The 18,811-nt window shown below is 42.6% G+C and overlaps 1 protein-coding gene across 1 annotated transcript in view; it reads left to right on the top strand.

The window, feature by feature from the left end:
• Positions 1-632: 632 nt before the first annotated feature.
• Positions 633-18,811, top strand: part of TKT (transketolase) — a 39,958-nt gene continuing 21,779 nt past the window's right edge. Inside the window, exons 1-4 of the mRNA XM_075938916.1 lie at positions 633-983; positions 10,435-10,552; positions 12,937-13,050; positions 15,012-15,109. Of these exons, the coding sequence (XP_075795031.1) occupies positions 877-983; positions 10,435-10,552; positions 12,937-13,050; positions 15,012-15,109 (437 nt within the window). The 5' untranslated portion in view covers positions 633-876. The remainder of the gene's footprint in view (positions 984-10,434; positions 10,553-12,936; positions 13,051-15,011; positions 15,110-18,811) is intronic.

Below are 18,811 nucleotides of genomic sequence, written 5' to 3' on the forward strand. Positions count from 1 at the left end.
AACTCCCACACATCCCAGTCCCCTGCCCTGAGCCCCTCATACACATCAATCCTGATTCCTGCACCCCTACATCCCTTGTGCCAGTGACCCCAACACTCTCTGTCCCTGGGGACCAACCGGTTAAGTAGTAGTTCTGCAGAAAAGGACCTGGGGGTTACAGTGGATGAGAAGCTCGATATGAGTCAACAGGGGGCCCTTGTAGCCAAGAAGGCTAATGGCATATTAGGTTGCATTAAGAGGAGCATTGCCAGCAGATCCAGAGATGTCATCATTCCCCTTTATTTGGCTTTGGTGAGGCTGATTTTCCGGAAAAACTAGCCAGTCTAGACACGGCCATAGAGTAGAATGATGAAAGATCAGCTTTATCTAACGGTAAGAGGATGCCGGTTCTGCAATCCTACCCCTGTAGGGCTCCTTGGCTGGGGAAAGGCTGCAGATCTGCTGCGCCATCCCTGCCTTGTTGCGCTGCACGTGCCGTAACGAGCCGTGTCTCGCACGTGCTTGGTTTACAGCCTTGGCACAGCGCATTGAAACGCAGCCACAGTCAGTGGAAAGCAGCTTCTGTTCCCGGGGGGGGGGGGTCTAACTGGGGGGAGATCCTTTGCTCGTAGCCTGGGACTTCCTGCGGCGCTGCCGCCTAATTCCCGCCGCTACACCCCTCACCCAACCCCTTAATCCCGAGCGCCAGGCCCTAATCCCCATGGCAATCCCACCCCGTGCCCGGCCGCCGACCCGCTAATCCCAGCGGCAGCTCGGGCTGGCCCCGCCTGTGGGTGGCCCCACGGCGGCCTGGGTGTGTCTCGCTGGAGCCGGCAGGCGGCGCGGACGGTCCCTCACTCTGCTCCTAGGCCAGGCCCCGCGCTCTCCCGCCGCACCATGGAGGCTTATCACAAACCCGACCAGCAGGCTCTGCAGGCCCTGAAGGACGCGGCCAACCGGCTGCGCATCAGCTCCATCCGGGCCACCACCGCCGCCGGCTCCGGGTGAGTCCGGGGCTCCGGCCTGGCGCCGGCACCCGCCCCACAGAGCCCCGCGCTCCTCGCCTGCCTCCCGCGCCCCCCCTCGTGCGGCCTGGCACCCCCCCCACAGAGCCCCGTGCTCCTCGGCCGCCTCCTGCGCCCCCCCTCGTGCGGCCGGGCACCCCCCCCACAGAGCCCCGTGCTCCTCGGCCGCCTCCTGCGCCCCCCTCGTGCGGCCGGGCACCCGCCCCACAGAGCCCTGTGCTCCTCGGCCGCCTCCTGCGCCCCCCCTCGTGTGGCCGGGCACCCGCCCCACAGATCCCCGCGATTCTCGGCCGCCTCCAGCGCCCCCCTCGTGCGGCCGGGCATCCGCCCCACAGATTCTCGCATCTCTACTCCTCCCCCATGAGGCCTGGCAGCCGCCCCCCCCACGCTGCTTACTTTTCTCTTGTGCCCCCCTCCTGCGGCCGGGCACCAGCCCCACAGATTCTCACGCTGCACGCCCGCCTCCCGCACCCCCTTTGTGTGGCCTGCTCCTAGCTCTGCTTTCTTTGCAGCCTCCCCCCATCAACCCCTCCGTGCAGGCTGCCCTTCTGCAGTCCCCCTCTCACTGCCTCCTCGTGCAGCCTGTCCCCTGCTTATCCTCTATCACTACCTCCAATCTTAGGCCTTCCGTGTAATTCTTCCCAGACCCCCCTTCCTTCTGCCCAGTCCAGTGGCCTCCACCTGCCCCTTGTGTTAGTCCTACAACCTCGCTTTTTCCTCTGTCCTCCCACTTTCCCAATTTGCAGGTCACTTGGCTAGTGAAATGAAGTGGCCCAGATACTGCCCTCGGCTGTGGCTACACTGTCCAATACAGTTACTGGTTTTGAGTTCAATGGGGTCTTACTGGAGTAACTGAAAGCAGAATTTGCCCCTAGATTTCATTTTTACTGAGTTTTAAAATCTGCAGCAGGTGACTGCTGAACCATATGTAGGGAGTTTGTCTGCAGTGCTGCACGGTGTTTCTGGGAGCAAATGCACAGTATGGGATGGGCTGATTTGAGAGAATTTTCAGTATTAGGAAATCTGGAGTTTTGAAGAAGTACAGTAGTTGCATTTCCCAAAACTTGAAATGAGCAAAGGTTGAATCACTGTCCCTTTTAATGTGAACTCCTTGGTGCAGTTCAGTGAAGCCCTTCTGTAGAGAATTTGATGTGGAACCATTTTTTGCACAAATAAAAAGATACAGCTACTAAACAATTTGGGGTAGTATGTATGTATATATGGGTGGGAATATATGTTTAGACAGTGTTTAATTTGGCACTGTCAACACACTTTGCAGTTCATAGCCCTAGTACCTCAGGACTGCTGTTTGAGTAAAGTTCAGTGGAGTCCATTTTTGCATGGAGGGTTGTGTACTGTATTGGGGTGTATGCAAAGGTTTAGAAGCAAGCTATGTGGGGGAATGGATGCTTATATATGGGGTATGGTTTAGAGGCAAGCTATGTGGGGGAATGGATGTTTATAAAAGGGGTATATATGGAGTGTATGTGTGAGATAAGAGCAGTGATAAAAATCCTTCATGTTGGAGAGTTTGTTTAAAAACTAGTCAGTTTAAAGATAAGATAGATAACTGTTAAACATCAGGGCTGAACCTTCCTTCTCAGTGTCCTACCTGTGTGACTTTGGGTATATGTTCATGAAAGGGGGGATGGATTCCTTTGTGTGCAGGGGAGGGGCGGAGCAGACAGTGATTTGCATTTTGTCTTTCTGGAACATTGCTTCTTTTACTCATGTATTTATTAGCTTTGATGATGCAAGATTGGACAGGATTCAGGTTGAGAAAGCGTGCACTTAACATTTTGACAGCTTAATTATGACCCTTTTGGGGAAATTTGATTGTTAACAAAGTGTGTATAGGTTCACTGTACTAGTAAATATACTATGACTGGAAAGAAAGAAAGAAAGAAAGCAGGAATGCTGAATTAATCTCAGAACTAAAGAATTTATGCCTAGGGCCAAACCTTTTCATTTTGTGCCTCTCAGTTGGAACTAATTCTCTACAGAATTTCAAGTTAGCCCAAATGGGATTATCTGCAAAATGCCTGCATCTCAAATGGGCAGTTTATTAAGGCCTCTGGATGGGGTTTAGTACCAATTCCAGAGTTAGCCTTGCTTTGATAATGTTGTATGTATGGAAAAATAGTATCCATGTTTGTTTATACAAAATTAAAGCCAGAGTTTTGGCTGAACATCACACTTCAGCTTTTCATTGTAGAATGCTGACTCTGAATTCTTTTTTGCAATTTATATTTTATTTACTCCTTTGAAAGATGGTTTGTAAATGCATCTTTTCAAACAGAAGAATTGGACAAGTAGTCCCGTGGATACTAAGGCCTTAATAGGAAAGACTAGTCTACAACAAAATATTTTAAATCTGTCCAATTTACTAACATCTTAATTGTGTTTCTGGCATAAGAAATTTTTTACATTTTGTTTCTGTGTGTTGTATTGAAAGTTGATAGTTCTCTTTTGCTTTTTGTCGCTCCATATACACTGTGGCTACGTCTACACTGGCAGCTTCTTGCCCAAGAACTCTTTTGCGGAAGAGTTCCTGTGTAAAAACTCTTCCACAAGAGAGCATCTACACTGGCATGTGCTTTTGCGCAAGAGCATCCATGCCAATGTAGACGCTCTCTTGTGCAAGAAAGCTCTGATGGCCATTTTAACCATAGGGGCTTCTTGTGCAAGAAATGCATGTTGCCTGTCTACACCGGCCTCTTCTGGAAGAGCTCTTGCGCAAGAGGGCTTCTTCCTGAAAGGGAGCGTCAGAGTTCTCGTGCAAGGAGCCCAAATTTTCTACAGTACAACAGCAGTTTACTTGTGCAAGAATGCACAGCCATTGTAGACAGGCGGCGTGTTTTTGCACAAGAGCGGCCGTTTTCGCGCAAGAAGGCACCAGTGTAGACACAGCCACTGAGAAGATACTTTTTGGCTTATTCCTGTAAGCTACCAAGTCAATGGAAGTTGAGGATGTTCAGCCTGTTGCAGGCTTAATTTTAGATGCTTGGTTTCATTTGGTCTAGTCTGGATGGTACTTTGAAATTCAGAGTGTTCACCAGTTCCTCTTTATTCATTTTTTATATTTACAGCATTTGTCAAGGAACTCGGCATAGACTTATGCTGTGTCTAGACTACATCCCTCTCTGCAGAGTAATGTAAATGAGGCACTTTAAAAGCACAAATGAAGCGGTGATTTAAATATCCTGTGCTTCATTTGCATAATCGCATCATTATGCTCTTTTGAACAAGTGCCATTTCGAAAGTAAAACCGGTCTAGATGTGGTTCTTTCGAAAATGGCAGTCTTTACTTTCGGTTTTACTTTCAAACTGGCACTTGTTCGAAAGAGCACCATCATGCGATTATGCAAATGAAGCGTGGGATATTTAAATCCCTGCTTCATTTGCACTTTCAAAGTGCCTCATTTACATCCCTCTGCCGATAGAGGGATGTAGTCTAGACTTACCTGTAGTTCCCTCTTCTGCTCCCCTTCAGTTCAGTAGTAACACTCCCATTGACTTCACTTGCAGCAGGATTAAAACCCCTCAACAGTTTTGAAACAATATCTGATTATAATCCTTAGTGTAGGAATGGAATGATTTGCTATAGTTGACTTATTTTAAAATATATGAAAAATGGTAAAAAGGTTTCCTTGATATTTTATTTGTATATGTATAAAAATACTCAATACTTGCAACACAAAAATAAAATCACATTAATTTGTTTACTACATCGTAATAATGGGAAAAGTCTGAAATAACTTGGTTATGAAATATGGAAAGCACAGGGAATATTGTCATGACAAGTGATGTTTTCTTGATAAATGAGACTTGATCAACCAGGATGGTGACACAGCAGTGCATTTAATAGGAGGAAAGAGCAAAGTTTCAAGAGCAGTCTGATTAGCACTAGGGAATCAAATCAAGCTCACACAGCCATATATCTGCATACTTCTGTCCAAATATTTATTACCTGAACAAGGCAAGTATAAGAATTTGACGCTCAGGGTGAGAAAGTAAATAGAACAGAATGGTCATGATTTTCAGTTACGTTTGAAGGACAAGGTGGATAAGATAATTATTAGAGCAACTTCTGTTGGAGAGAGACACAAGTTTTCTCTCTCACCCACAAAAGTTGGTCCAATAAAAGATATAACCTCACCCATCTTGTCTCTCTATCTTGGGATCCACAAGACTACAACACTGCATACAAATACATTTGATTACAGGCTCATTGCAAAGAAAGACTATATCTGAGTCACATTGTACATTAACTGTTTTAAGGAAGTTAATTTGTTTTTAAATATGGTTTGTGTGCAGAAGTATTAAGAAAAGATACAGGAAATGCTTGAAATTAAAGCATTTAAGAACAAAAGAGAACTTGTGGACTTCCTTGAAGGAAGTGACTTTGTGAATTATGACCTGTGTTGCAATAAGTATTGTGAGATGAGGATACATTAGCTAGTTACTGCAGTTTTACTCATATTAAACTCTCATTGAAGACCATGGGAGCTTGCCTGAATGAGGATGGAAGGATCTGGGATCTTGATCCTGCAAGATAATGTGTGAAATTTAGAGATGCTAGGGCTATTCCAGTTCCACTAAAACATGCAGTTTTATGGGCAAATAAATGTTTAAACTCTCCTGTTAATCCACTGCAATTGTATTTGGAAATCAAAGTAGATGAATAAATATAAAATCAATATGTCCATTAACAAAACTACATTTAGGTAATTCACAATGAAGATTGATTATCATCTTCATTCACCTGAGAGTGTCCATAGTTACAGATATGTGAGATTAGGTGTTTTTAGTCCTTCTCTTAATAAACAGTTTTGCACAACTGTAGTCATGACAGTGTGATTAATAAACGTGACTATTATTGTTTATTTTCTTTTCCTTGTGGACAGACAAGCTCTTCCATTATTTTTTTTTCCAGCTGGTGCATTTAAATTAGCTAATTGTAAAATTGAACTGTCACTTTTTGTGCTGCATCTTCACTGGGTTTGTGTAGAGGAAAAGATGATCTTTTATTAATGCCAGTGGCATTTTGGCCATAGTTGATAGTCTTGACTGTTAGGAGATACGGAGTTTGAAAAAAAATTAAAGGGTGAACTTCTGCAGTTCTTGAAACAATGGTTTACTTGTAAGATTTGATAAGATTCTGAAAAGTGGAAGCTGCAAGAATTTCTTTAGAAGCAGTTAAGTTTCACAATTTGGGGTATAAACAGATATTGTTACCTTAGAATGATTATTTTTTAGTTTTGGCAGGTTTTTTTCCCCAATATTGTTCTTTTTAATTAAGCCCCTTCTAGCTGCATTTGTAGCTATTTAAATATATAGCAGGACTAGGGATATAAAGGTTTAACCGATGAACTGGTTACCTGCTAAGCATCTCCCTTGCTGGGTGATGTTTACAGATAATCTGTTAACCCATGGCTCAGCTGGGCTGGATCAACCCTCTGTGTCTCAGAAGGGAGTCCGCTTTAAGGTTAACCAGTTAAACCTAGTGTTCAACCGGTTAACATTTTAAACAGATAATCTGTTAACCCATGGCTCAGCTGGGCTGGATCAACCCTCTGTGTCTCAGAAGGGAGTCTGCTTTAAGGTTAACCAGTTAAACCTAGTGTTCAACCGGTTAACATTTTAAACAATGAGTAACATCCCTAATCAAGACTATAAACTTGGCTACATTAACTGAGCCAGGATTTCCTTCAAGAGCTGGAGATGCAGAACCTAATTCCTTGTATTCTCTTGTTTATTGGAAACAAATTCAAAAGTATGGTGATGTTTCTATAAAAGCCAGCTGACAATGAATTTTACAAACCATACCACCTTCTTAAAATTCAAAATTGGATGTCAATTCTGAATGGAACATAGAAGATTATGTATGGGTAGTGCAAAGATATTGTTTGTCATATTTTTCTCTTTCTAATAAATAACTTTTTGCTATCGATTTAGACCTAATAAACTGTGCCTTGGGTTTTATTGTATCTTAGCACAGGTAGATCTTTCTACCTGATCAAACGGAATTCTGTACATTGTTTTGAGATTGATTTGTAGTATCTGATGTACAGTCTCACCTTGAGTTATTTTTCTAAAATAAAAAAGCATTTAATTAACCAGTAGTTCTGCAATCTTTTTTTTTTGAGTCAACTTCTTATGTTTTATACATTTTTTTATTTTTATTTTTTTCATATGCTCACCATTCTAGGTTGCTTAAAACCTTTTTTCCCAAGACCAAGAGTTCATAGCAATATGGTTAAGTATAATGAAAAGTTTGAACAAGCATGTAAGGATTAACTCACATGTATAAGTATTTACTAATCTATGTTTGAATCATGGTTTAAACCTAATTATTTTGGTTCCTAGTGTTTGAGTGCCTACTAGGGGATGGACACTAATCTTTACTTTGCATTTTGCAAGAGTGTTTGCATGTGTCTAACTTCATACTGAAATAAGAGAGTATTAGCCGGGAGGGGGAGAAGTGCCACTAGCAAAAATATTTGTATTCCGATTTAAGTTGTACTGTAAACTGTTTATTAATCCTAACATGCATGGAATTGTAGACATGGAAAATAAAAGTTTATCTGGGTGATATTCTTAACTAAAGTGTTCTTGCTTTATAAATAGGGCTTCAGGTTTTAAATGAATATTATATTAAAAGCTTACTGGTAAATATTTGTAGACAAGAAAACCACCTTCTAATTTGAACACTGGAGTTTCCTTCCAAGCCCAGTACTGATGTGTTTAGCCATTAGTTCATCACATAGTGACTGCTGAGATCAAGAATATTCCTCTTTCATATTAATTAATGCCTGAAAATTGCTACTTTGGGGTCTAATCAAAATCCTAAAATTACTTGTGAGGTAATTGGCAAATAAACGGTGAAAAACAGAGGCCGTGTTTTCAAGGAGGCTAAAATGCCTTCTATTAGGAATGCATTTAATGTCAAGACTGCACATGAAAATCTATATATTCAGAGATACAGGCAGTCCCCGGGTTACGTACAAGAATGGGACTGTAGGTTTGTTCTTAAGTTGAATTTGTATGTAAGTCGGAACTGGTACATATTGTAGGGGAAACTCTAGCCAAACATTTCTCCAGAGCTCAGTTTTATTCTCCCACACCTCACTTCACTCAGTCCTTTATTCTCAAGCTGAGGTGTCTGCTGAGAAAAGCTGCTCCCTGGTATGCTGGGGCGGGGGGGCCCTAGCTTCGTGTCTCCCTGGTCTGCTGGGGGGAAGCAGCTAGTGCGGGGTTGCCTCACCCCGTTTGTAAGTAGGGATCCGATGTAAGTCGGATCCATGTAACCCGGGGACTGCCTGTATTTATAAATCACAGCCAGGTATACAATTCTGTGTGTTCATTTTTTGGGCAGTGATGCCCATAGAATGTATAAGGGTGGATAGTAACTTCAAATGGTAATTGTTTGTAATGCTAGGGAATACTAGTAACAGTGTAAGAATACCTTTCTGTGACATTTGAAACACTACTGCCCAATAATTTGCCATCCACAGCTGGAAACACCACCTTTCATGTTTTCACCCTCTTCTAGTTAATATTGTGGATGGTGAAGATTTAACTAGTAAGCCTCACTCTTAACGGGTGAAGCTTACCGGTTTTGATTAACCAGTGGGGCTGAAATAGCTCCCTGCCTGCTGTGGGCATGGGGTTGCTCCAGCCCCATGGGGCCCACTGTGGACAGGAGCTGCTCTGACTAGGAGGATGGAGCAACCTCTGCCTTTGGGGTGAGGAGGCTGCTACTGCTGTGCTGGAGCACTCTCTCTATCCCCACACTTGCCTCCCTTTTAGTTTACTGGTTAAACAATATATTTAATTGGTTAGACAATTAAATGGGATTTTACATCCCTGGTTAATATGCTGTCTGGCATGATTATTTCTGAAATTGGGGTGCACACTTCTGAGCTTTTATAGCAATATATGGTTGAAATAATCCTTTGTGAGCCCATTAAAGACTGTGGAAAAAGTGCCCCAACATCAATGGAACCAAGATACTGAAATGTATCAACTTGCTCAATATTTCACACTCTAAATGTTAGAAAATACTCAGCTTTCCATTAGTCATAAATGAAACAAATCATCATTTTTCAGTTGCAGAACTTGATCATGTTGTTAAAATTAGGGATGTAAGTTGACTACCCTGATAAGCCTAAGTAGTTGAGTCACTACTTTACTAGTCACCCCCTCCCATTGTTACCTCTGTATCAGAGGCAGCATGGGGGGGGGGGGGTAGGGAAGCAGGAGCCAGTGCTGGTGGGAGCCAGCTTAAAAGCAAGTTGTCTCCCAGCACCATCTCTGTGGGGAGGGGGGTCAGGGGAAGCAGAGGTGCAGCAGGGGAAATGGCGCAAGTGGGGATTAAAGAAGTTCCGGCTTGTGCTGGGTCCCAACTGCTGCACCTCTGCCTTTTAAAGATAGTAAGAGCCTTGTGGGGGTGCAGCAGGTAGGACCTGGCATGAGTGGGGACTGCTTGAGTCCCCACTCATCCCAGGTTCCTCACTGTGTCTCTGCCTTTTAAATGTAAAAGCTGCAGCCAGCTCTTACTACATTTAAAAGGCAGAGGTGCATCAGGGATAGCAGGCGCCCCACCACTGATTAATCGAGTAGTTGATGGAATTTCCATTGACCGCTCGATTAAGTGATTAATAGAAATTTAACACCCTTAATTAAAATTACCACAAATAAACTAATTATCATAAAATGATCCTTCCAGTTTTCGCTACCTAAAAATTTGTTTTATTGACATGGAAATAAAATGAGAGAAACGTTTCTATTATTTAATACTATCTTATAAGACACATTCTTTCAAAGTCTCTTTATGATAGTTGCTCTTATGATACAAGATAGAATGTAGTTGGGGTTTATGTAATACGTTTTTAAAAGTCTCAGAGCTCTCTAAAACACACAGCATTTTGAGGGTGACATTCTCCCCTATGCAAAGGGCCTGCACAAGATACTGAATCACACTTACCCCTGCTCATTTAATGTGAGTTCTAAGTGCCTGAAGGCCGCTGCTCTTGCCCTCTGCTTTAGGATTAATTTTACTCCTACTGATAAATGAACAGAATAATTTCAAGCACGTATTGCATATTCTCTCTTACACCTTAGAATTGCTGATTGTGATGACATTCCTTGGTGTGGAGAGGAATAGAGTGCCCAAACAGATAAGCCAGTGACCTATCTGTAAGGCCTGCATTTTAACATCCACTTTGGTTTAGATAACAAGACATTGTATGCTCTTAAAGTACAGCTAATTGGTAGTAGGATAACAGTAGATGGTTTGGGCAATCAAAAGCACTTAGAATTACGTATGTTAACAATGAGGAATAGAGGACTAGCAAGCTGGTATTCTAATTATATGGATGCAAGTTGACAGTAGTAATGATAATCTTGTATCTGCTTTGACTTGTAGCCACCCGACATCATGTTGCAGTGCAGCAGAGATCATGTCTGTGCTCTTTTTTCATACCATGAAGTACAAAGCAAAAGATCCCCGAAACCCCAGCAATGACCGGTTTGTACTCTCAAAGGTAAGAACCAGAACTAGTTGGAATATACTTTCTCAATCTAATTCATAGATTAGTTGTTTGCTAAATAAACATATTTGTTTTCTTGACTAATATTTGGTCTTATCAGTATGCAACTCTAGTAATGGCAATAAAAATCTTTTGAAAAGAATTTTAAGATTATCTTATGTGAGAAAAGAGGAAAATGCCAAATAAAATCTTGCCGAACATGGGAAAGGATAAGCCTGAAAGGAACTTCCGGATTTCTGTGTGTCAGTGTGTTGCTGTAACATTCAAAATACTTAAGCAGTTGAGTTGTTGAATTACAAATGTTTTATATTCTTTCCTGGTACTATATGAGAAATCTATCCAGAAGCAATGTAATTTAAAGGCAAAGCCAAAAAATATGCCATTATGTGTATTTTAACCCATAAGTTATGGTTAAGCTTTTTGTGATGTCCCTTCTGTCTGTGGCCATCTTGCCTTTACTGTGATCCTTTCCAGAGCTCTGATGTTTGTCATGCTATCTTAGTACAGTGTTGGGAGCGTTCTTAGGAGCATGATGGGAAGTAGCAATTGCAGTTCAGCGGGTGACATTCTTTCCCTATTCACTAATAAGATACTAAAGAGAACAGTGCTTCTGAAGGTGTAGTTTATTCAGCTAAGAAATAAAACAAATGTTCTGAGGACATCAAAGTTTCCATGGCACTTTTAGTCAGAGTGGGATGTTAGCTTGGAATTCTGAATAAATTTCAGCTCAGGTAATTACATCCTTGTTGTTTAAAGTCTGTATGAAGTCCTCTATTTTCTGTTCTAAACTGTTCTGTGGTGTTAAACATATTGCTATCATCTTCTGTGGCAGATACCCTAAGTATACATTTGAGTTTACAAAGTGCTTTGAAATACTTTATGGTAAGTGGCATTTCAGACATCAAATATTGTTAAGAAAAAGTGGCAAAATTACTGTACCAGGTGGTGTTATACAGTCTGAAACTAGGGAGCATCCCAGCAGACTGCAGAATGGACTGCAAATAGGGAATCTGAATTTTGGCATGATCAGGCTGAAATTTGGAACATAGATAGTCACCCTCTAGAGGGGAAATGTTTATAGCAATTCCTCTCAGCTTTCTTGGAGCTTATATGAATTCAGTACCTGGAGGAGGAGCAACTAGCTAGCTAAAGAAACCAGACAATTTTTGAGATGATGCTGATAGGAAGAGGGAATCACTTCAAAGAACTTGATTCTGCTTTAGATTCCACCCCACCCCAGTGATGAAGACTTCTGTCCTTGAGATGAAGACTTCTGTCCTTCCACCGCTTTGGGCTCCACATTAGATTCAAACTTGGGCACAGTGACTTGTGGATTCAAGTTCTCTAATTGCGATAGTTACTACTCACTGAATTTAATCTTAAATCCGTACATACTTAAAAAGCTCCAACTGGGACAAAACTCAGCATCTCATTATTCAGAAACACTGGTTCTCCTGGTTGTGTTACCCAGTAGTTCAGTCTCCTCCCATTAAATGTAGAGTCCAAGTTATAGGGTACGTCTAGACTACATGCCTCTGTCGCCAGAGGCATGTAGATTAGGCTACCAGACATAGTAAAATGAAGCGGCGATTTAAATAATCGCCGCTTCATTTAAATTTACATGGCTGCCGCGCTGAGCCGACAAACAGCTAATCAGCTGTTTGTCGGCTCAGCGCGATAGTCTGGACGCGTGGGTGTTGACATCAAAGGTATTTGACGACCACCCAGGTAAACCTCATCCCAGGAGGCATACCTGGGTGGTCGACAAATACCTTTGATGTCGACACCCGCGCGTCCAGACTATCGCGCTGAGCCGACAATCAGCTGATCAGCTGTTTGTCGGCTCAGCGCGGCAGCCATGTAAATTTAAATGAAGCGGCGATTATTTAAATTGCCGCTTCATTTTACTATGTCTGGTAGCCTAATCTACATGCCTCTGGCGACAGAGGCATGTAGTCTAGACGTACCCCAAGTCTCTCATAATATTTGAAGTCTTCCATTGGATTAGCTCTTCCTAAGACAGAATCTATCCCTCCTCAAGTATGACCTCCTTTAAGAGCTTTAAAATAGGTACACAAGCTTTCTTTCTTGGCTGGAAGTCTGATTAGTGCAGTCCTTGACCATGGATAGAGTAAAAGCAGGAATCTGTGGAAGTCCCAGGTCTCCAAAAAAACGCAAAGGGATTAGAGCCAATATGAAGCAGCGATTTATTTGCAGGCATTTTAGATCTTGGTCCCTTACATTGTAAAGAAACTTTTAGTGGACATAAAGGATCCATGGAGCTGAATTTGTCACGTTTATACATTATTATTTTGTCTCAATATCGAATACTGTGAAAATTTGCTCTTCATTTACAATTGATTTTTTTTCCCTCCTAGGGCCACGCGGCACCAATTCTGTATGCTGTCTGGGCTGAGGCAGGCTTCCTACAAGAAGCAGAATTATTAAACTTGAGGAAAATAGATTCCATTTTGGAAGGACACCCTGTACCAGTGAGTATTTGAGGAATAAGCGTAATCATTATTAAAATAGGAACTTCATGTGAATCAAGAAATACATGCATCTTATGCAACAAGTTCTGGTTGCTAACTATTGCACAGTAAAGATAAAGATTTTTTTAAAGAAGTTGGTAGTGTCTGTGGCTAGAAAAATAGAGAACTTATCGTCAGCAGGTAGAAGAGGCAGGGGAAGATAGGCATTTTGAGAAGGCACTATCTGGCTCCGCCCACACTCTGTTCTCCCTGTTCAGCGCCTGGGCTTCAGTCCTGCACTGCCAGTTCTCCTCCTGGTCTGGAACTGAGGAGGCTGGAGTGGGAGAGAGTGGTGCCCACCTTCTCCATGGTCGGGGACAGGGGGTCTGTGGGCTGCTACTCATCCTCTGGAGAGGCTGGGCTGCAGACCACAAGTACTTGTGGGGAGGGAGACCTGTGGCTGGACCACAGTTTGCAAGTGCTCAGGCCACAAGTGGTTGGGGAGGGTGGGAGAGACTGCCCGTGCTCTGGAGGAATCAGGCTACAGGTGGTCTGTGCTTGATTGGGGGTGGAAGTACAGGCCACCCATGATCAGAGCTGGGGGGAGGGCTCCACTTAAACAGGTGGGGGGACATAGCTCCCATGGGGGCCATAAGTAGCAGGCACAGGGTCTCAGGCAAAAGGAGCAGGGCTGGAGGGCTTTCTTCCCCCAGACCTAGGTTCACCCACCATTCATGAGAGAACTGCTTGTCCCAGTAGAAGTGGATGCCCAAGAATATGACTTATCATGACTTTATTAAAATGTTGATCCCATACTAACCACTTTTTGTGGAGTTACTGCATGGCTCATCATCTTTCCCTATGGGGAAACTGAGGTAGCATCTCTCGTTTCAAAGGAAACCTATCTAATTGCCTTACTAGTTTTTCACCCTCACTCCTGCTGGAGCCATTACCTTTTTGCTGCCACTCCCACCATCCCAAGGAAAAGAGTAAGAAAAGATTTTCAAGCAAGGCACCTCAAGTTATTTGTTGGATCTAATGCTTTTCTTTTCAGTTTCTACTCTTGATCTACCCCTTTCCATGCCATCTCTGACAGGATCGATGCATAGTTGCAGGGCTGTTAGCCAGTGGTACTGTGGCTATTAAGCCACCTGCGCTGCCAGTGGAGAAGTGGGACAGGGCAGTATTCATAGGGACTTTGAATCCATTCAAATGTACTGAAATCCACGGGCTTGAAGTTGAATGAATCATGGTCTGGGCCCATCTCATTAACCTCTTCTTAGGCCAGGTCTATACTATACTTGGAAGGCTAAGTTAAGGTACAGAACTCCAGATACATAAAATACATAGCTGAAGTAAACATACCTTAAGCCAGGGGTGGGCAATAATTTTTTTGCCGGGGGCCACTTCAGAAATTTTTCAAGTGGTTCCGGGCCACACTGTAAGGGGTGGGGCCTCAAGCAGTAAGGGCGGGGCCAGGAGACTTCCCTGCTTCTCCACCCACAGATCATGATTGGTCTGGGGGTGGAGGAGCGTGTGAAGTCTTTGCTCGCATCCCAGGCCCCAATTTGTCTGGTGCTGGGGGAGTGGCAGGGCCTCCACAGGCAGATCAACCCATTTGGCTGGCCGGATCCAGCTCGCAGAGGCCCTTTTGCCCACCCCATCTTAAGCTGAACTTGGTGCTGTCTTCACAGAGGGAGACAGACAGTAGCAAACACTTTCGTCAGCTTCCCTTACTCCTCGCATCTGCTGGACGGAAATGCCCTCATCATTCAGTTTGGTGGGTCTTAACTAGACCCACTAAATCAAACTCCAGAAGATCGATCTTTGGCATGCTAAGTATAGACGTGGCCTTAGTACGAGGTTGGAATTCTGTCCTGCTGTTGTGAGAATCCATTGAAGTGGGAATTAACTTTCTCATCCTGTGAATTTAGTGTTTGAAATTCTTAATTGCAAAGTAATTGTTGCCTTTTTATTTTCAGAAACAACCATTCACTGATGTAGCTACTGGATCCCTTGGTCAGGGACTTGGTGCTGCCTGTGGTATGGCCTATACTGGCAAATACTTTGATAAAGCCAGGTAATTTTTTTTCATGTTTAGTATTTTTTGCTGTGTAGGGGAGAAAAAATTGCTGAGCAAACAGATTGCATTCTTATCCTGTTCAAAAATTATTTACTCCATTATTTTCTACTCCTTACCCAACTCCAAATTCAGTTTGGAAATTAAAGTGGTACCTGAGAAGCCCTGTTAACAAAATAATGCAGCTCCAAGGATTAACAAAAATGGATGCACACTGTTCCTGCGTAACCTGACAGTGGTGCCAGGGTGATGTTACTATTTCTGCACAGGGAAGGTGGCATGTTGTATGGAGCAGCCACTAGCCTTCAGCATATGGAAAAACACTGTTCATTCAAAGCTGTTATGCCCTCTTACTCAGAGAAGAATCGAGCTGAATATAGCTGCCGCTGTTGTTACAGAGTAAAGACAGGTAATAAAGAAAATATGAAGAAGGACCTGGTTGTGCTCCCATTAAAATTAATGGGAGCACTGCTGGGCCATAAATAGCAGTCCAGAATGTTAACTGGAATCCATACAACTCCAGAGCAGGAATGACTTTTCTGCTGTTTCTCAGGCTGGCGGACAAGGAAAGTAGAGACATATCTGTATGAGAAAGAAAGCGATCTAATAAGGTTGATGTGTATTATTTGACATTTTTAGCACATTCAAATACAGCTTGCTTAGTTAATATATTATTAAATCCTACGCTTCATTAGCTTGAAATCATTTCTATGAAAGACGATTTGCTGATTTTAATACAGTTGAACAGGTGGTAGTTGTAGGAATAATTTACACGGTGATTACTGGCACAAATAGTGGTACTGAATGTAGCATTGGAAAGCAGCCAGTATGTGTGGAATTGTAATTCGCCCGAGTGAATTATCAAGTGCAGACAAGAATCTTGTGATGTGTGCATTCGTAGGTGACTGTGGTAATATGGGATACTATAGTTCAGTAGCTCTTATAATATTTAATCTTATAAGGCTTCTGCTCAGTTTTGTTTTAAAACAAATACATTGCTATTGTGATAGTGTCAGCCGACGGTCAGGGCAGTGAGTCCTTTATGACCGGCTGAAGTTCTTTTAAATTGTGCTTGGTTCTGTTACAGCAACTGAAGGAGTCAGGTTAAAGCTTAAACAGTTACTATTTTATTGTTACAGGGTAAACTTAGTTGTTAAATGCTACTGCTGTGTTACAGATAACACAGACACTACAAAGGACAGGACAGAAATTACACTAATAAGTCACTTACAGGTACCATGAAACCCTTTTGGTTCTCTGAGCTCTTATTAAATGCATGCAAAATAGACACATAGCAGGTATATATTCTCACCCCTGCGTTCCAGACTTGGCGTGGCCAGCGTCTTTCTCTCAATCCCTCGGGAAGAAGTAGGGCGAGGTTGGGCGTCCCACAGACCTCGGGAGACAATCAATACCTGCCAGCAGGTATAGATGATTGGAGCTCAAATTGGGCGGGCTGCTGAACCTCTTTTATACCCCTTGGGTCATGTAGGCTTCTTCCTGGGCTCAAGTGGCCAATTAGGAAAAATGGCTTTGAATGCCAAGTTTCCCACGAAGGGTGCAAAGCATAATTTACACCTGGGAAAATGCAGACAATGGGCACCTCTGGTATGTGATGGGCGAAGATTCCTCTCCTGGGACAGTGCAGGCGTGTCAATTACTGGTACTAGCCATCAGGGCGACGGGAGGCCCCGGGTCGTCAGCTAGCCCATTTACTGTCTGGTTTCTGTTTATGGTAGAGTCAGGGACAGGCAGCAAACCTGTGTTCCCAGGGCATCAAAGACTGCCTTTCTCTTGCTCTCTGGGGGGGGGGGGGGAAACAAGATGGGGTTTTGTGTCTGGCTACAGATAGTCAACAGGCAATATTCATTTTACATGGAGATCTACATGGCAATCCAAAAAATTGTGACAAAAGATAAACCTAAGGGCTGAGTCTAGCAGTCCGTGCTCAGGTATTACTGTTGTCACTGTGAGCTTTGCCTAAGAAAAGGCAAAAATTTCTTTCATTTGAAAAAATGGGTTGTGCCCATGAAAGCTCATGATACCATCTACTTTTTTTTTTTAAGACTCTAAGGTGCTGCAGGACCATTAGTTGTTTAATTTTTTTCAGTTATAGACTAACATGGGTAGCCCTCTGAAGCCTGAGAAAGGGTTCAATATTTTGGAAATAGTCTGCAAAACTATATAATGATTTTATATTTCTTATGCATGATCATGCTTATTTTTACTATATAGCCCAGTCTTGATTTATGGTTTCTCTTAAATGAAAATGTAGGTGTCCTTTACAATGAGTATACTAAATGAAACTGCTTAAATGAGGAAGTAAAAAGCAATCCTTAAATAGTTTACGGCATTGTCAATAATCTGGCTGAGTCACAGTGACAGCATTTAACAGGCATGTTCATTACAGCTTTAATTGTAAGAAGACTCATTGTTACAACTCCTTTCCCAAGACTACCTATATTTTAGTTTGTAGCTACATTCTATAGGTGAACCTCTCTTGTTTGTGACTCTCTGGTCTGGCAACATCTGAGGTGTGGCAGGACCACAGATGTTGCTAGACCAGATTGCCCCGGCCCCAGTGGTTGAGAGTGACTGGGAGCAGAGCCGGTCTGATCTTCAGGGCCCCATAATCTGGGAGTAGATAGCCCTGGGAGCAGTTGCTGCCCCATAGGTTATGGGGTCAGGGAATGCTGGGAGCAGCTGCTATTGGGATGTGGGGGCAGAGAGCAGAGCCCCAGGGGGCAGCAGAGCCAGGCAGGTGAGTTGGAAAAGGTTAGGCTTCTGGGTTCTCCTGGGGCAGCAGCTAGGAGAGGAGCTCCAGGAGATCCCAGATGCCTGACTTTCTCTGGTCCGGCATATTCCTTTGTTTGGGACCACTTGGTTCCTGAGGGTGCTGGACCAGGGAGGTTCAACTTGTATCGCTATTATAATTGCCATTAATGGAGATCTATCACACAATAGGTTTGATTGAGAAGACAATGGGTGTAAAGAGAATACAGCGTATATTACATCCTATTTAGCACTCACAACATTTTTTTTATTCATACTCACAGCATTTTTACACCAGAACACACATTACCAAGTATTTTTACCTGAGATAATTGCACATTTAGAACCGGAGTGGCATTTGGATTAAAATAGTGGCAGATCACCTGAACTGTTAAAGAGGTTTTGAATTTTATTTTAAATAACTGGATACTATTTGGGCATAGTCTTGCTCCCATTGAAATCAATGGAAAAACTATATAAAACTGAGCAAAGCTCTATGCTAAAAATAAACTTATTTAATGTAAACCAACAAATTCAAAGAATCAAGATGTTGAAATATCATAAATTTATTTTCTGGGAAAAAATTAGATTTATTACAAATAGTTTTCTCCACATATGAGAAACCTGTCTTTAAATATATTTAAATATTATTTTACTATGATTTGTTCCCTATCACAATTTTTTACCTATTTTACATAATAAAATACAAAAATAGAGTAGTTACCTGTCTTCTTGGTTGCAATTTTAGAAATTCATTGCAGAGTAACTAACATTATTTGATTCAACAAGGATCAGTAATTTCAAAAAATAAATGTTCTAGTCAGTTCATTATCCTGTAGTTCTCTCATTCCTCTCTGCACAAGAAAAAGAGAAAGATCTGCTTTCTAGATTTGTCTTGGTTTCCATGTTTTAAAGTTATGCTATTAAATT

This window comes from Pelodiscus sinensis, chromosome 11 (genome assembly GCF_049634645.1).
Source record: "Pelodiscus sinensis isolate JC-2024 chromosome 11, ASM4963464v1, whole genome shotgun sequence".
Classification (NCBI taxonomy): Eukaryota; Metazoa; Chordata; order Testudines; family Trionychidae; genus Pelodiscus; species Pelodiscus sinensis.